The following is an 18,512-nucleotide window of genomic DNA, read 5'->3' on the forward strand; positions in this document are numbered from 1 at the left end:
CCTAAGTGCCTTTCGATGTTTGCTGCAGGTAAAACAGTTTTTGAAAGAAAAGACTATTTTCTAGTATGTGATGAAATTGAATGAGAGAGCCGGGCATCCAATGCTGGCTCTTCCACCCGTTGCCAATCCATTGTTCCCCAACGTTCACAGCTGGAGGCCAGGACACCTGAGTCCAGATCCAGCCCTGCCACTGACTCAGTAATGCCCTGATCCCGTGTCCAGTGGATGTCAATGGAAAAGCTTCCATTGACTTTTATAAGTGTTGGCTGAAACCTTGGATGTGTCATTTAACCACTCTGTGCCTCAGTTTTTCCATCTATAAAATGGGCATAATACCTGTCTCATTGATGTGCTGCAATTTAATAAATTAGAAGGCCCAACCCTTATTCATAAGCATAGTGCACATGTGAGGAGTCCCACTGCCCTCATTGGGACATCCTAGATGTGGCCCGTTTGCATGAGTTCGAGTTGCTGGATGCCGTTTTTATGAAGCACTTTGAGCTGCTATGATACTAGGTGCTGAATGACTGTTAGACAGGCAAAGGCCGGGCCAATCTTTAACAAAGATTATACAGTTTACAGCCATGTGTAACCCCTGGGAAAACATGCTCATTATAATTCTCAAATCCCCTGACACACCATGAAGCCTGTTCTGCCACCCAGACGCATCGCGACGAGCTGGCTGGGCTCTGAGTAGGTGCAGAATAAGGTACGGCTCAATGGGAGTTTAGGATGTTGCCTCTGACCCAGGTATAGCAGATCCTGCGGCAGTAGTTTACAGCCTGTGGTACACAGACACCTGGGGGTCCGCAGACCATGTCTAAGATTTCCAAAGGGGTCCATGCTGCCATTTGAAATTTGTTTGGGGGAGGCGGAGTTCCACAAAAAAAAAAAAAAAAAAAAAAAAAGGGTTGAAACCACCTTTTTAGGGTCGGGGGGGGGTGAGGGGAGGGTGGAGGAATGTCCTGGGGTGGGATGTGTAGCGGGGCCTGGGCCAGCCCCCAAGAGGGGAAGGGGCCGGAGGTCCACCCAGCCCTTCTCTGCTCCCAGCTCGGCTCCAACCAGGCTTGGGCTCCCCCCGCTCCGCACTGGTCCCATTCCCTGCTCCTGGCGGTGGCTCAGGCCCCATCCCCGCTTTCAGCCTCCGCCAGCATGGACACAGTCTATTACTGGTGGGGGGGTGGGGGTTAATGAGAGGAAAAGTTTGGGGACCGTTGTTATAGGGCAAGGTGACCTAATCCTCGTATGACCCCAAACTGAATGGCTCCACCATCCTGATCACGTGAGACTCCTGGCTCGCCCCCTGTGGTAGGCAGGCGAAATCGGAACAGTAACATGGTTCTAAAGCTAGGGATGACATTGGGGTTGTTCATGTTTTAGTGGCGACGCAGCAAACCAGAAGCAGTTTCTATTAGTGGCTCTGTCATCCATGGTATGGCTAGCAGTGAGCAGTAGATGATGTAAACTCAGACAGATACCCTGGCATTTAAGGTTATGTCATACACCACTTCTGCGTCATAATAATGCAAGAGTGTTTCCACACCCTAAATCAGTGGCTTTGATTTCCCCTGTTATATAACTCCACATGCCTGATAAAAATAATCTTTTTAGCTGTCCAGAAGAAGTGTCTCACTTTATATCAATAATGCTTTATGTCTCCGTATTACTGTTACTTATAGTGTGGTAAGACCCAGAGGTCTAAGACAGGTCTCGGCTGCACGGAGCTCGGCCCTGTACAAATGTGTAGTAGCTGACGGTCCCTGCCCCAATGAGCACACTTTTAAAAATTATTTAGGAATATTATTAGTCTTTTGCGTGCCAATCTCAATAAGATTCTATGGCCTACTCTGTCCTCTCCAAATCTAGCCTAGCTATACATTTGTGGTGTGGGGGGAGGGGAAACCAAATTCGCTCTCATTGACTTAAGAGTGAATTGCAAAACACATGAGAGTAGTCAGTACACTATATGCCTGAGGTACAGCTGGCTGGAAACAGATTTGCTGCAAATTTTCAAGCTTTCACAAATTGCTCTTGGTCTGCATGGGGCTGAAACTGAGACCTTTTGACATTTTTCATGGAGAAGCAAGAGACAGAAACCTTGTAGCCAAGCGTTTCCTGGTTAGGCTACTCACTTGGAATGCGGGCGACCAGGTTCAATTTGCTGCTGTGCGTCAAGCAGGTCCCAGGTGAGTGCTGTAATCACCAGGCTATTAGCTATTCCACTTGCTCGCTTTCTTCCCTCTCCTTCCCCCACCCCAGATTCCATCCTGGACCTCAGAAACCTTCCCAAACAAAAGGTTTGTTGCACATGATGTGTTTCCATAAACATTTTTGGTTGCAACTAATTGGCACGGTTGGTCGAACAATTACCCACTTGCTCTAGTGCTGGGCTTGCTCAGGAAACGTAGCTGTAGCTTATCACACGCCAATGGTCTCACATCACCACCATGCAACTGTGGACTCAAAGGTTATGAGGTAAGGGTTTTTCCCCTCCCCCAAAAAAGTGACTGATGACTTAGGGGCACAATTTTCAAACCACACTGCCTGCTGAAAATCAAGCCCTTTTACAGTTGCCAATTTGGAACCCCAAATCCTTAATATCATTTCAAAATATTGGGTGATAATCTTTTCTTCCTGTGCATTTGCACAGACTTGAAGGGCCTCGTGGTATCTTCACCTGTAATTTTACCCCAGCATGATGCTGCCGGTGTCAGTGGAGATACTCAGCATTTACACCAGCATGACAGCAGAATGTACAGCAGGGTGAAAGCAATGCATTTAAACTAGTCTGAAAACCAGTGCAGGTCCCATGTATCTACTGCCAGCTAAAGCGAACCAGCGCTGATGTGACTATGCCATGTTGCCAATAGACAGTAGGTTGCATATCAAGCCCTCTCTTTTGTAAAGGATCAGCACAGGGGTGTGTTAAGTTCTGACCCTAAACCTCGTGTCTGTTGCTCAATCCGTAAGTTACTGGTCATCTGAGAAGCTGTCTCCTTAGGCCCCTAGGCCTGCAAGTCTGGGTAATTTGGTCACTATTGTAAGAAAGAGCAGAGATACTAAGGTAAGAAAGGTTTCAGAGTAGCTGCCATCTTAGTCTGTATCCGCAAAAAGAAAAGGAGGACTTGTGGCACCTTAGAGAGTAACCAATTTATTTGCGTATAAGCTTTCGTGAGCTACAGCTCACTTCTTCCCACTTTATGCATCCGATGAAGTGAGCTGTAGCTCACGAAAGCTTATGCTCAAGTAAATTGGTTAGTCTCTAAGGTGCCACAAGTCCTCCTTTTCTTTTTAAGGTAAGGAAGAAAACTAGGTTCCCTTAGCTTTTTCTCAGTCTGTCATGGCAAGCGGGACATTTTTTTTATTTGTTGGTTGTAGTCCTACTAGAACAGTGGAAAGTATAAACAATTTGCAGTCTACCATGGCTGCTTGTTTTTCCCCCGGGGGCAGCAGGAAGCGGGTGTTAGGAGCCCTACTGAGGAACACAAAGAGCTTAGGATGTGTATCTACTTCTTTAAAGCGCTCAAGAACTGATAGCTTTATTTAAGTAACTTTCAGTCCCCTGTAAAAATTGGGTGTTTAGAAAGTAGCTTCATGAGCAAAGGTAGTCTGGCATTACATCGCTGCAGTGACAAGTGTTTTATGGACAGGGGGCGTATTTTCACATGTGATTTAATTGGGGTATGGACCTGAGACTAACTGAAGAGGGACCTTAAAAGATGTGCCATATTATGGGTTGTTTCTCCAGGACCAATGATAACTAATAATAGACCTTCAAGTGTATGGGCTGAAAAAAGACCATCCCACTCTCTGACACACTAAAGCAAATATACAGCTGAGAGCAGAAAAATTTAAAAGTTTATTAAACATTAAGAACAACAGACAAAAAAATTTGGGCTGAACAGCATACAGGATGCAATCCAATGCATGACATACATTTAATTTGATCTTATATGTTAAACTTGTATTTAAACAGATGCTGTCTTGTGGTGTTGCCCAAAATACAATGGTTGATCACCTGTAATTTTTAAATATTTTTTTCCAAGTTTTAAAAAACAAAAAATAAACCACCCTTCTCTCGCCAATAAACCACACACAGAAATCATTTTTAGAGTGACATTAATGACTGACAAACCCACAAAGGCAAGATGATCATTCAATCCTCATCCCATTTTGCAGAGGCTTCGATCCAGTGTCTGTGATGTTATGTAGCATATTGACACTGCAATAGATAGGCACAGCAGAATGAGTTAAGTGTGAAATGTGAATGTTTTCCTTTAGCTCTGAATTCCTTGCTTTTGTGGATTTAAGTCAGCACTTTCATTCCATGATGCTGGTTATTTTAGTGCCAACAGCATCAGAAGACCCCCCTAATTCCTAAGGCAATAAAACCTATATGACTAGAATTGAAATTGAAAATGATTTATTTTTTGAACAGTGGGTTTTTTTAAAAAAAAGTTGAAATAATTGATTTAAGGGCTAGCATAATGCAAACATTTCGCCAATGCTTATTGTTTACTTATTAGATTTCAGTGGATTATCGTGCAAATACATTGTCAGATCCTTTTTAAATGCCATATAATTTGACAGACCTAAGAACTCCTTTAGAGACAATAAGGCCCATCAGAATCTTGAGTATCCCTGATACAGTGCCCTTATAAGTTGAATACAAGGTAAAAAAAATGTTTTAAAAATTGTTATTCTTTTGGGGAAGTGTCCTAGGCTGAGAATTTATATTTCAAGGTTTATCCCAGATGTTTTTTTTTTCTTAAACAGTGAGGTACCCAAATCCCGCTGTAAGAGAGTGGAGTCCCTGACGCCTTTAGGTGCCTCAGACAATCCTAGCCTAAATGCCCTAGTTATAAACCCCTAAAAATGATGGTGTCAATGGTGGTTTTTATGGGAATGTTGACACAACTCTAGATAGCAGCGCTCCTGGGCGTTACTTTATTATTATTATTAGCTACTGGACTTCCACAGCCCTTCTTGATTATTCTGAGTCTCTCCAAGTCAAACAACATGGTTTCGTTTTGTTGTGCAGGATGCATTTGTCAAATGTTCATACCATGAAAACAGTATGCATGACCTATAGATATAAGGCACCTGAACAGACTCAGAAATGTTTGTGATGGTGGATGAGGTAGCTGCGAGAAACCTCTGCTGGCACACGGTGGAAAGCCTACCTTGTTCCTCCTCCCCAACCTACCCCCAATAAATAAGTCTGAGACAGCCACCCTACAAAAACAAGTATGTCTACCCACCCCTTTGCCCCACTAAAAAAATGACAAAAGTGCTCATTTATAAAGTTTCTCAGCTGCCTGTGTATGTTTGGATGAACAATTGTGACAACAATGCAAACTGCCAATAATTCCTAGCTGATTTCACAACCACTATTTCTGTTCTTTCAGACTTCAGTTGCAGTATGTCACAAAAGATGGCATGCCAGCAGTGTTGCAAATTTGCCACTTTGCTGCTGTGTGCCCACGTTACTGGCATCTTCTAGAACTCTGCCACGACCAAAAAGCTTTTTTTTTTTTTTTTTTTTAAATCAGTTTGTTTTCTGGTCAGTGGCTATATTAACTTGTATCCAACACTTTCAGGCCAAATACATATTCCTCACAGCCCATCTGATTTAGACTGGCCAATAATTGACTTTCTATGCTCTGACCCTTCCTGAAGCTCACAGACATGCAATCCACTGAATTAATGATTCACAGGAAACTACTGAGTATTAAGGGACCCTGTGGATTTTGAGGGGGAAAAAATTGAAAAATCTCATTGATGAAAAGATGTGTTTGATGTAGAATAAATGTGTAGTCCTTTGTAACAACATCCTTAAGCAAAAATATGATTTACTGGAATGAATAACCTTTTTATTTAAAATAAAAACAAAAAAAAAGTGACAAAACCCTAGAAAACTGTGAGAGCCAGATATGGAGCACCGTATTTTACTCACATGTAAATAAATGTATGCAATACATATACGTGTATAAATGGCCAAGGCTATTTATTAAGAATTTCAGATGGAAACAAATTCTAGCAGCAGCGGATTTGAAATGAGCGTGAGATTTTTTTTGTAGTCTACATTATTTTTCTGCCTCTACAAAATATTGCATTGTCTAATACATATTTGACTAAACTCCATGTTGTGCTTTGTCTGTGTCAAACAGATTCTTTATATGTTTCTGATGGAAAATTATAAAGCCTCTTAATATTTTAGTAATATGAAGCACCCTGTCAAGCCACATTACCTTCAGAAAATTTTAATTTAAAGCACAACACATGTTGATGTGTCCGTGGTAGGTTTAAAATATTAAAGATCTCAAAAAACCTAAAGCACTTCCTCTCTGTACAATATTGGTGAATATATATCTTTGCTATATATTTTAAACATGGAATAACTTTTTCTTTTTCTTTGCTATATATAATATGTCTTTCAAAATACACTGTCAGTATTTGTGTTTGAAAAATACTGTACAAAACACCCCATATTATAATTATTCTGTATAAACTTTATACATTTTATAATATCTATTCTTTTGGTCTATAGTAAACATATAAATTGATTGGATTAACCACAGTATATGACAACACCATTGCCTTCTGAAATTCACCAGTGTTTCTTACATTTGTTTTCAGAAGTCCACTTTGTAACAGAACATATGTTCAAAAGCAGATAGAGAGAAAACAGAATAAAGTTCAGATCAGTTCAAGACATGCTTAAAATAACATCACTAGGAAAAGTGGGATTTACAAAACAGTGACTCTTCTAACTGAATAAAATTATTTTAAAACAGCAAGATATAATCCTCAGAAAATATATTACAAAAAGTGGAAAAATGAATAGTTAATTAAATCACAAAATGGGACGCCGAGCAATGCAAAATTAAATGAAAACTAAAACAAAAACTCCTCTAATTTCAACATCAAATCTGATACTTTTAAATTTTGTTCTTGTATCAACTAATTGTCCTCTCTCTTTCATACACACATTCTGTTCCAGGGATGCTTTCAGCATGCTTATATCAATAGGTCTTTTATTTCTGAGACATTATTAGGTAGGGAAGTCATCCTACGTCCACTAGGAACACCCAGGCAGCATGCGCTAGTGTACAATAGGATTATTGATTTAGGTACAGACAGTGCAAAATACACACTCTGTATTCTATTAATAGTACTCCTATCTATCTGGCATTTGTGGAAATAAAAGGAAACTTAGTAGATATAGGTAAGTCATATTGGGATCTATACCGAGCAGAGCTAACTCAGTCTAACAGCACTTTAAATCTGAAGATAGCAATCACCAAAACTTAAAATACAACAAAAGCAATCTATAAATTAATATTTCTGTAGTGTTGTACTGAATTATTGTTTGTGCACTTCATTAGCATGTTAACTTTTCAGATTAGACAAAATTAAACAATAGCTCGTTACTCTTGAAAACTGAGATCTACCTTTTTTTATTGTTATGGTTTATTTTTACTGGGATCTTTGCAAGTAAATGGTGAGGATGAAACTGTTTAGAACAACATAAAAATCCTAATCAGAAGCAGCATTGACAAAAAAAAAAATGTAAAAGCTTACTATGGCAGTTCTTAATAGTCCAGGTAAAAATGTGTCACCCTTTGAAGAGGGTTTCATTAAAAAGGGAAGTGCTGAGCTGTGCACACACATGCATACACAAATGAAAAATAATGTAAGTCAGTTTTGTTTCTGCTTCTGGTAAAGTGCTGATGACAGACAGGTTGGTTTAGGTGTGGTACTATCAAAAAGGAAACACATTGTCCAGCTATTAAAATGCCAACCCACAACAAAAAAGAAGGGGGGGGGGAATAGCCATTTACAGGGGCCCGTGCCGAGCTTCATACTTCGCCAGCACGTTCTTGCATTTGCCCAGCTCTTTCCGTAAGTCAGCCACCTCTTGGCGGAGGGCTGAGTTCTCTTTCTCCAGGAAAGAGGCGCGGATGGCAATCTGGTTTTCCTTCAGCCTCCGGGCGTCTCTCGATCGCTTGGCAGCCATATTGTTCTTTCTACGTCTTGCCCAGTATTTGTCATCCTGCTCATTAAGTACATAAAGAAAGAGACAAGATATTAGATTTCAGTAAACTAAGAACTCCTTAAGGCACAAGGTTTCACTGTTAACCACACTGCAGTCTCTCAGCTCTGAAGTGACTTTAACTTTGATATTTCACTGGCCGTTGCTGCTTTCATTTGCACATCCCACTGAACAGTGGCAATATCAGTAATTCTTGGGGCAAATACTAAATCTATGTGTAATAGTCTCTCAAATGGTCATACATGCCTGACTATTTAGCTAAGTGTCTGCACGAAGCTCACCATCATGGTATCTTGGTTCTGAAGACGTCCAAAGAATAATTAACAAGCAGCTGGAGCCTCGCTGGCAGCAGGATACCACTCATCCTGATTACCCCAGTGAGGAGCACAAACAATCTGAAATGGGGATGGTGTATAGGAGTCATTGTCAAGTCAAGGGATTAAGGGTCCCAACTCACTTCCACTGAAGCAACTGGGGATTCCACTGGAGCTGAAACAGACCCCCTAAGGGACAAAACCTGATCCAATGAATGCAAAGACCAAATCTCCATTGACTTCAATGGAGGAAGATCAGGTCCTAAAGCATATATAAATGTGTGAAGCACATGTCCTGGCCTGGAATTCCCCATCATGGCTGGGCGTGCTCTCCCCTGTGCTGATTGGCTGCCTGAGCCACAGTCTCTTCTACTCAGCCTCACTTCACTTGCTCTCCACCCTTCCCTCCCTACCCCTATCCACCTTGCCACTTCTCCCTTCCTTTGCCTTTTGTTTAGCTTATTACCCCCCTCCTTTAAAAAAAAAAAGAAGTCCTGGAAACTTGGCACTCACATGCGGTTTGCCATCAAATTGTTTGCTCTGCTGGTATGATGCATCTCCTTCCCCTACCATTTGTCTACCTTGTCTATTCAGACTGTAAGCTCTATAGGGCAGTGACTATCTTTTACTCTGTATAGACAGTGCCGAGCACAATGAGGCCCGGTTATCCGTCACTGGCTTCTAAGGCACAATTAAAATACAAGTAATAATAATAGGCCCCTGGAACGGATATCCTTGGAGAGGCCACTGTGCTGGGTTTGAGACGGGGCAGGAAGGTTGGGGGGGGGGAAATAGGGGTGGACTGCTTTTGCCTCACAGCTCAAGTGCCTATGCGGCGTGCTCACTGAGGTTTGTCCCAAAGTGCCTCAGTATGTTTCCTAGGTTAAGATGTACGAAAAGTATTAGTCATAAAACTCGTGTTGCCTTCTGGAGTTCAGCCTTGTTGGGCACCAAAGGAGACAAATGACCCATTCATTGTATCTGATTTTGCCCCTCACTTAAGAATTAAACAGACTTCAGTGAAATAAGCATTCGGTAGTTTCAGTGTTACTTTGATCTTCCCAAATTGGAAGCACACCTCTGGGTGACTGGCCACATGCTGACAGGGTCGTGCACGTTCCAAAAAGTGAACTTCATCCATCTGCAGCACAAGGCCTGTACACTAATTAAGCCCCACTCAGAATACGTCCTGGCACGAACAGTTTAGGTCAAAATTCTCCCTCAGATTCATACAGCCCATCTCAGCTCCCATGTTCTGCCTCCCTTCTAAGGGTGGATTTCCCATTGCACACAAATTGGGAGCAGAATAGTGTATCAGTTCTGAGATTTACGCAGAGAGGAGAATTCTGTCCTTAGGCTGCATTGAACTTTTCAGGTACCCCTTATGAAACATTTTCTCCCAAATGCCAATGGTTGGAAACAGAGAAGGCAAATATTTTAAACACTGCAACTGCCCTCAGCCATCAGTCAGCACACTAGGCCCGCTGTACTGCTGTTCTGTGCCTTGCATCACATTTACAATAGAGCAAAGCAAGAGGTAAACACTTCCCATTTTGCTTTGGTAACATTTTCTATCCCCATTACATTCAATTTGCACTGGTGCAAGTGACTATACCCAGTGCAGGGCAAGGGTGAGGTGGGCCCAGTGTATCAAAATCTCTGTTCACTTGTTCTTAGATGGGACCCCCAAAAAGCCCCTTAAAAAAAAAGCAAAAAGCCATGACCCTAAATCTTGGTTTACAACTTCCCATCTCATTCCTCTCCACAAAAAATCAGCTTTAAGCAATTTATTATTGTGCCATCTAGACCTCATGCATCTTTATTTTAACAAACTGCAATGGCAAATCCCTTAATCCAGCCTGAGAGAGACCAGACTGGCATTTCAGAATCACATGCAATCCAGAGACAGTTGATTGGACAAATCTGTTTACCCTTCCCTTCCCATCCCAACAGCCAATCCTCACACCAGGACAGAGAGTGCTTGGGTCAAGCACTCAGTTAACAGCCAAGGGCAACCAAATGTGATTATCTTAGACGGGAACCAGGACCCTGAGTCCCCATTCAATCACACACTGAAAACACAAAGCCTCCATGCATGAAGGATACTACGTTTTCAGTTGTTGATATGAAATACTCCAAGAGCATCCTGGCTGACAATTTTCTTTTCTTCCTCCATATACTGTAAATATAACCTAGCATATAACGATTCTTTGGAGAGAACACAATAATGATTGACACTCTGGGTCAAATTCCCACTTTCCTTACACCTGGTAACCCTTCTGATTTTGAGCACCTTTTACCTCAGCCCAAACATGAGTGATCTCAGTGGAGCTTTAAGGGTGTCACCACAAGCAGAATCTGGCGGAGTAATCATACGCTATCAGTACATATGTACAAAGGAAGGCTGGGGATAATATGGAGAAAGACAGTAACAAATCATTTGGTTACCACTTGACATGTGATTTATTTATTTTTTTACCCTTTAACTATGGTAACGCCTGCTCCTGACAACACTTTCCTGAGGGATAAAAATAGCAAATGTTGACAGACTTGTTCTCCACTGCCATCAGCCTACTGTAAACACATACCAGTTCTCTCTCTACATGATCCAAAGCCCACTGCAATCATTGGAAAGATTCCCATTAACGTCAGTTGGCTAAGGATCTGTCTCTTGGGAAACAGCGGCAGATCAATGCCATGCAATACTACACGGCGCTATGTCCTTACAGAAGCTGCATTATACAAATAGCGTTTTCCATTATTTAAAAGACAGTGTGCCCAGGTCTTCAGTAAAGCATGTCACCTGATCATGCTACTGGGGTCCCTTCTTTCTGGTAATGTGTTTGTGGCTCAGAGATGGGAGGAAGGGGGTGGTGTATGTTTTTTCCCCAAAGTTATCTTTCTCTACATAGAACTACATTTAAAATTCACACTTTTGAAACACTGACAATACGGTTCGTTAATGTGATTATCCTCACCACAGATACTCAATCAGGTTGCATTGCACCATTCCAATCACACACACGAGACCGTTTTCTGTTTTTAAGAGAACTGTTGTCAAGTCCTTTTTAAAGTTAGTTTTTAATTTGCTCTGTGATAGTCTGAAACGCTTGAAAACGCTTTTTTCCCTGCTGATTTTGGCCTGTGACTTGTGGCAACGTTCACAAAAAAGAGATGAAATTATCACGCCTTGTCTGTGTGCTAGTGTCTTCATCACACAGACAATAAGTACACAAATACTATGTTAGTGTAGGTCCTACCTAAATAGCCAATTCTAAATAAAAAACCTCAAGCCCCTGAAGAGTATTATATATTTTAAACTATACATTTAAGTGTGTGTGTGTGTGTATAAAAATCTATATAGCAGCAACAGTGTCCTTAGGCACATTACAGACAACTTCAAGGAGGTCAAATTATGGGCCTGAACTATTTGATTTAGAATCACTGTACTACATTTTACTAGACTTAGTTTAGCCCCTTCCGCCTACATTTGTTTGTCCTTTGACTGTCGTAGACAGAATTAAGGTAGCCTCAAGACTGGTGCACAGCAGAGAGAGCTTCACTCATCATTTATCAGCCACAGCTGCTCAGTATTGATTCATTTTGGGTGAATTTCATCCAGGGGCAGGTAGCTTTATGCCTCACTTAAGGCATTAATGGGGAATATGTTGTGCCTCTGTCTTGGGATCAATTCCCCCTTATGGGAATAAAGAATAAAGGAGATCCCAACTGAGATCAGGGACCTCACTGGACTAGACACTGTACAGACTTATAGTAAGAGATGGTTTGTGCCTCAGAGCGTTTACAATCTCAGTAGACAAGACAGACAGATGGAGGGAGAAAGGAAATATCATTAGCTCATTTTATACATGGGAAAATGAGGCTTGGAGAGTGAAAGTGACTTGTCCAAGGCCACATAGGAAGTTTCTGGCAGATCTGCGGAAAGGTATCCTGATCTCCTAAATTTCAGCCTGGGGCCATAACCATAAAGACATCCTTCCCCTCAGACCTGATCGGATCCCAATCTCACACCAATTTTTTCATTTGCATATTTCCACTGGCTTCAGAGGAGTCATTCCTGATTTACGTCAGTGTATGAGAATAGATTTAGACTCCAAATCTTGAGAAAATAGCTTCTACATTTTGTTCCCTAACCGCCTGGTCACCAGTTCCAATTTACCTTCAGATCTTCCGGAATGAAGACTTTACGGGCTTTCTTAATCATCGGCTGTGGTTTGAGCTCTTCCTCAGAGAACTTGCGTTTACGAGGGTCGAACATCTCCTGGCCAGGAATGCTGGAGAGAGCAAGATCTGCAGGGTCAGGTTCATAACCCACGGGAACTTGGATTGTCTCAGGGTCAATGGGACTTGGAGTGTTACGATTTGTTGGCAAGATCTGACCTATAGCAATAGAAGACGGGTTCAAGATGTGTTATAAAATAAAAAGCAAATAGGCTCTTTGCATTTGGATTTTAGAGGGTCTCAAAATACATTACAAGCAATAATTCATTAAGCATCCAAACACACCTGAGAGGAACTCTGTCTATTAAGCATAAGAATATCCATTTTATATAGTGTTTATTGACACAGAGAGGCATCTCAAGTTGGGGACATAAAATGTCTGGACATTGAACATGTTGGCCTATATTACTTAGCCAAGGTCATAGAATTAGGAATAGATCCATAGGCTCTGACTCCCAGTCCCGTGCTCTATGCACTTGACTAAACAGTCTTTCCCTCTCGTCTCATAAACACATTTGTTTACGTGGAATCAAATCAGCATATCATGTTTCCAGCAGCACATACAATGGCTGGTGTAAAAGCTATTGAGCTTTGTTAAAATATCTCATCCATGAGTGTGCAATATGGCTGTACAATTCTACTTCCACCATGAAATTCTATTAGTGATATTCTGAAAGGCACTGCAAGTAACTAGAACTATGGTGACCACTTAAAAATAACCTGCAAAGGGGAAAGAACATGAGTGAATGCCTTTTTACTGTTTTATAATGTATGAAAAGTGCCTGTTCCCAAAAGAGGTGTTAACTTCTTGTTTTTATCTTAGTAATAGTGACTCTCATCTTCCCTTTTTTTGATGGCTTCTGTGAGAACCAGATAACTGCTTCTTTGCAGAGGTGGGGGGAATGCCTGAATCTTTAACAGAAAGAGGGTTTTCCTTCCAAGTGTTTTTATGGCGTTTAATAGATATAAAAAACATAGAGTTTTAAACAATCTGACTGAAAAACCTTTTCCCATTTCCACTGCTCAGGTTTCATTCTCTTCAGTCCTATTTACATTAGGGAAATTTGCAGCAGTGTAGCCTCACCCATGGAACTATACAGGTAACTAGAACTATGGTGACCACTTAAAAATAACCTGCAAAGGGGAAAGAACATGGGTGAATGCCTTTTTACTGTTTTATAATGTATGAAAAGTGCCCGTTCCCAAAAGAGGTGTTAACTTCTTGTTTTTATCTTAGTAATAGTGACTCTCATCTTCCCTTTTTTTGATGGCTTCTGTAAGAACCAGATAACTGCTTCTTTGCAGAGGTGGGGGGAATGCCTGAATCTTTAACAGAAAGAGGGTTTTCCTTCCAAGTGTTTTTATGGCGTTTAATAGGTATAAAAAACATAGAGTTTTAAACAATCTGACTGAAAAACCTTTTCCCATTTCCACTGCTCAGGTTTCATTCTCTTCAGTCCTATTTACATTAGGGAAATTTGCAGCAGTGTAGCCTCACCCATGGAACTATACAGGTGTAAACTGCTAATGTGATGCATTTTCATAGAATTATAGGACTGGAAGGGACCTTGAGACTCGTGGCAGGACTACGTATTATCTAGACCATACCTGACAGCTGTTTGTCTAACCTGTTCTTAAAAATCTACAGTGATGGAGATTCCACAACCTCCCTAGGCAATTTATTCCAGTGCTTAACTACCCTGACAGTTAGGAATTTTTTCCTAATGTCCAATCTAAACCGCCCTTGCTGCAATTTAAGCCCATTGCTTCTTGTCCTACCCTCACAGGTTAACGAGAACAATTTTTCTCCCTTCTCCTTGTAACAACCTTTTATGTACTTGAAAGCTGTTATATCCCCTCTCAGTTTTCTCTTCTCCAGATTAAACAAACACAGTTTTTTAATCTTCCCTTATAGGTCATGTTTCCTAGACCTTTAATCATTTTTGTTGCTCTTCTCTGGACTTTCTCCAATTTGTCCACATCTTTTACTAATATGAAAACTATTACACATGCAAAAAGAAATGTTATGGACTTCTGTTCATCCTGGGCCAATCTTGCAGTCACCATCTGGGCAGTATTCCTGTTGAAATCTATTTTAGTAACATAAGCCAATGTTTCCAAAAATATTTAGGTGCTTAAGGGTAAGATTTTTCACAAGCATCTCAGTGACTTAGGAATGCAAGTCATATTGACTTCAGGCTTAGAGGCCTAACTTGAGGGGCGTCTATTTTTGAAAATGTTGGCCAGCATTATTACACTTACTATGTCAGTGAGGTCATTACGACTTTAGAGATAGATGGCTTTCATAATAACTTTACTAACATACTGTTACTTTTCATAACATCTTCATATTTCTATCCACAACTGTAATATTTACTGTGCAAATTAAATACCTAAAATCATCACTGTATTAAAGGTCGTTTGTAACAGGAACTCAAGGGAATTATCTGCAGCATCATTTTTTATTATTCTATATAAAGAACAACAACATTGCGGGAAAACTGCATTAGACAAGGTTTTGGTCTCAGAAATCATGGTTTCAGTAACAGCCATTTTAAAATAGCACCAATAACATCAGATTCTAGGAAAGGCTGGGACGAACACAGGAGAAGAAAAAGGTGGATCAAAGTAATTTTTCCCCCAGAAAAAGAAAGCGGAGACAATTCAGTTACTCGTGTTGTACCAACAATGGAGTGTTTCTTTCTCTCTCTCTAAGGATGTGGCACTCTGCTGCCAAGATCCCATTGTTAAAAATTGGACATTTCCTGTTGTGGTTCATTAACAAAACCAGAAAAAAAAATTATCCTAGCACATAATCACATGGGGACAGCAACCCCGCTGACAAATCTACCGGTAATAACTGTAGCTACAGTGTGAAAATCATGAAAGGGTGCCCAGAGCATGCATGCTGCTATGGAGAAGTTACCTATTCTGTATCGAAGCAAAGTAGTTGACTTTCCACTGTGACACATGATTAGTAGATCTCTTTATCCTTTACGTAGCAATGAAAACTCAAGTCAGATGTATTTTACCAAGTGAAGCGAAAGGAAGTTGAAAGCTTAATGGAAGAAACATGGCACACTAGTTTTTTGTCTGCTTGAAAGAATTTCATGAAAAAAGATGGTCCGTTCCCCTGGATACACAGGACGTAGTTTGAAACAGCTTTGATTAAATCATTTTTGCCTAACACATTTTATGTCTTTTTTTAAAGTGTGTGTGTGTGTGTGGGGGGGGGGGGGAATCCAGCTTAACAACTCAATAAACCAAAGGCACTTGTTTATAGTTTTATTGTAAATGGATGGCTAATCTCATTTCAGATATACGGGTTGGGGGCAGAAACAGGCCTATTTAAATGATTAAATGCAGGCACCTTCCTTTGATGTTAGTACATTTGTGTCTGTCAGAACAGAGCAGCCAGATATAGATCTTGCAAATTTTATATTAAGGGTAGAAACGAACCAAAACCATAGCTGTGAATATTTTTACATATTTATTTTTGGTGGGGAAGAGGGGTGTTCAAAGAACAGAGTGGATTTTGAAAATGGCCTCTCGCTTTCTAATGGATCTGAACCAAAAACCTGGTTCTAAATAATTCTGAACTCTGAAATGATCAATATCTGGATTAAAGATTGATATCTATCTATGGTGCTTGTATGGATTCCATTACCATAGCATCTAAGCATCTCCCAGTCTTAAACTCACAGCACTCCAATGCTATTTGTCCCCATTTTACACATATGGAACGGAGGCACAGAGATTAAATTACCTGACCAAGGTCACACAGGAATCTGTGGCAAAGCAGAGACCTGAAGCTGGATATCCAGAGTCCCAGGTTAGCATCTGAATCACTGGACCTTCCTTAAACAAATCCCTCAGATACAAAATGTGTTTTTCTATGTTTATAATGCATATATTTTGAAATAACACACAATTCTAGCAGAGATTTGTGTAAATAAAAAAATTAAATTCTTTAGGAGTTATTGTGACACACAAGTAATTGTTCCCATCAAAATTGTTTTTCAGCATAAATTTGCGGTTTTGACAACATGAAATATTTTGCAAAAAAATGTCTGGGTTTCCCAGAAAAATTAGCTTTTTCATCAAAATATTGTGACCAAAAAGTTTGGTTTTCATTCAACGTTTTCAGGTGAAAACTTCATGGGATAAAAAACTTTTGGACCAGCTTGAGTTAAGCTACTTCCTCTCTACCTACACACAAAGACACACACACAATCACTTAAATTGATCCATAGGATCCAAACACCAAGGCCCTGATCCTGCAACTCCACACATGTGTTGATGCACAGCTCATTCATAAAGCTGTCAGATGCCCTGAGATGTGCATAAACCATCTAGGAGACCACGGGCCACTTGCTTTTGAGCTGTTTACCGCTACATAGGGCCCTGTTCTGCACTCCCTTACCTTTGGTGTAAATTAGTCAATGGAATTCACAGGAACGTGCAAGACGGAGGAAAATCTATTCTTCTATGTCCAATATTAGGTCACTCCTGGCGCTCTGCATCTATGTATTTATTCTATCTGCTGTTGCCAATAACATTAGCCAGAAACCTGTCTTTGTTAGTTGCCTGGCTAATGGCCACTGCATCTACGCAGTGCTGGAACTTGTTGTAACTGAACACGACCACGTGGGCTGCTTTGGATCCAGTGCAGATATTACTGTAAAATGTACAGTATATAGGCTCATATTACTTTTCTCTGTTTGTACGGCACTTGGGACTCAGCTCCTTCTGCAGAGTTCGTGCAGGGTGTTATTTTTATGCGCTAAATTCCTCCCAATCAGGGGCAGGTCAATAGAGAACAGCGATCGAAAGGTCATGTGCCTAGCAGCCGACTAATCCCCGCATCAGTGAGTGCTGCAGCTGTCACAACATCCAGTGAAAGAGTTGGTCAACCGACCAGAGAGAGGCTGTAGTGCACGAAGGAAGCCCAGGGTACCAGTTGCAAAGGCCAGGCAAATGTAAGGCATCTCATTGCTGGACATGAGGTGCCAGAGTCTTTTTTTAAGCACTCAGCACTGGCAACTGGGGCCAAATTTCCAAAAGAACACCAGCTTCCGTTTAGGCAGCTCAGTGAAGTGGCCAAGTTCTCAGACACGCCCAGCCTTTGCTGTCAGTGGGAGCTGATGGGCGGGGGGGAGGAGAGACTGAGTGTTTTGGAAAATCAAGCAGCTTCATTTAGGTGTCTTAAATGGGAGCTGATGAGCACTGAATTCTTGGAAATCCAGCCCTAAAGGACTAGGTCTATGATGGAAGGAAGCTGGGTACAGTGGTTAAAGGAAGCCCTTATGCAGCCCAAGCGATGTGCCTCAACCCAGACTTAAAAGGAAAAGAATTATGTCAACTTTCTTTGGAAAGCTTTCCCACTCGTACAGAGCCAGACTGAACGTGCTAGTGTAGACAGGTCTCTGGGTGGCTCCTTGCATTTTGCTCTCAAGCAAGTCCACACATGACGTGTACCTCTAGTGGCCACCAATCCCTTGACTTCATTAATGCTTCTGCTGTTGCTACTCCAGGCGTTAGCAATGGTAGGACATTTTTCAGGGTAGTATGCTTAGGAGCAGGTGAACAGATCAGCATTGATGAGCTGGTTGGCCCTTAGTCTCTCTACTACGGTTGCCAATGGGAAAGCAAATGTGGTGGCAATGCGGATACTTGTACACTGAGAACTGGACTGAGGCCAGCAACTTATCTCACCTAGGTCACTAACCAGGTATTAGAAAGCAACAACTTTTGTCACTGCCACATTAATTAAGCTTCACAAACCCGTCAGAGAGGAGAGTATTTTTATACCTGCATTTTAGAGAGTGGGAAAATAAGGCCCAAAATGATCATGTGCAATGCTCATGGTCACAATGTGACTCAGTAGCAAGTGTCCTGAA

The 18,512-nt window shown here is 41.2% G+C and overlaps 1 protein-coding gene across 2 annotated transcripts in view; it reads right to left on the reverse strand.

Moving 5' to 3' along the window:
• Window positions 1-3,846: 3,846 nt before the first annotated feature.
• The window catches only part of HLF (HLF transcription factor, PAR bZIP family member), a 45,012-nt gene continuing 30,346 nt past the window's right edge, over window positions 3,847-18,512 (reverse strand). The window contains exons 3-4 of one of the 2 annotated variants that reach the window (XM_073311844.2): window positions 12,551-12,771; window positions 3,847-8,056 (exon numbers count right to left, since the gene is read on the reverse strand). In XM_073311844.2, coding sequence (XP_073167945.1) covers window positions 7,841-8,056; window positions 12,551-12,771 — 437 coding nt within the window. In that variant the 3' untranslated portion in view covers window positions 3,847-7,840. Of the gene's footprint in view, window positions 8,060-12,550; window positions 12,772-18,512 lie in introns of both variants that reach the window. The other variant, XM_073311843.2, reaches the window with a different exon arrangement.

This window comes from Lepidochelys kempii, chromosome 14, assembly GCF_965140285.1.
Source record: "Lepidochelys kempii isolate rLepKem1 chromosome 14, rLepKem1.hap1, whole genome shotgun sequence".
Taxonomy (NCBI): Eukaryota; Metazoa; Chordata; order Testudines; family Cheloniidae; genus Lepidochelys; species Lepidochelys kempii.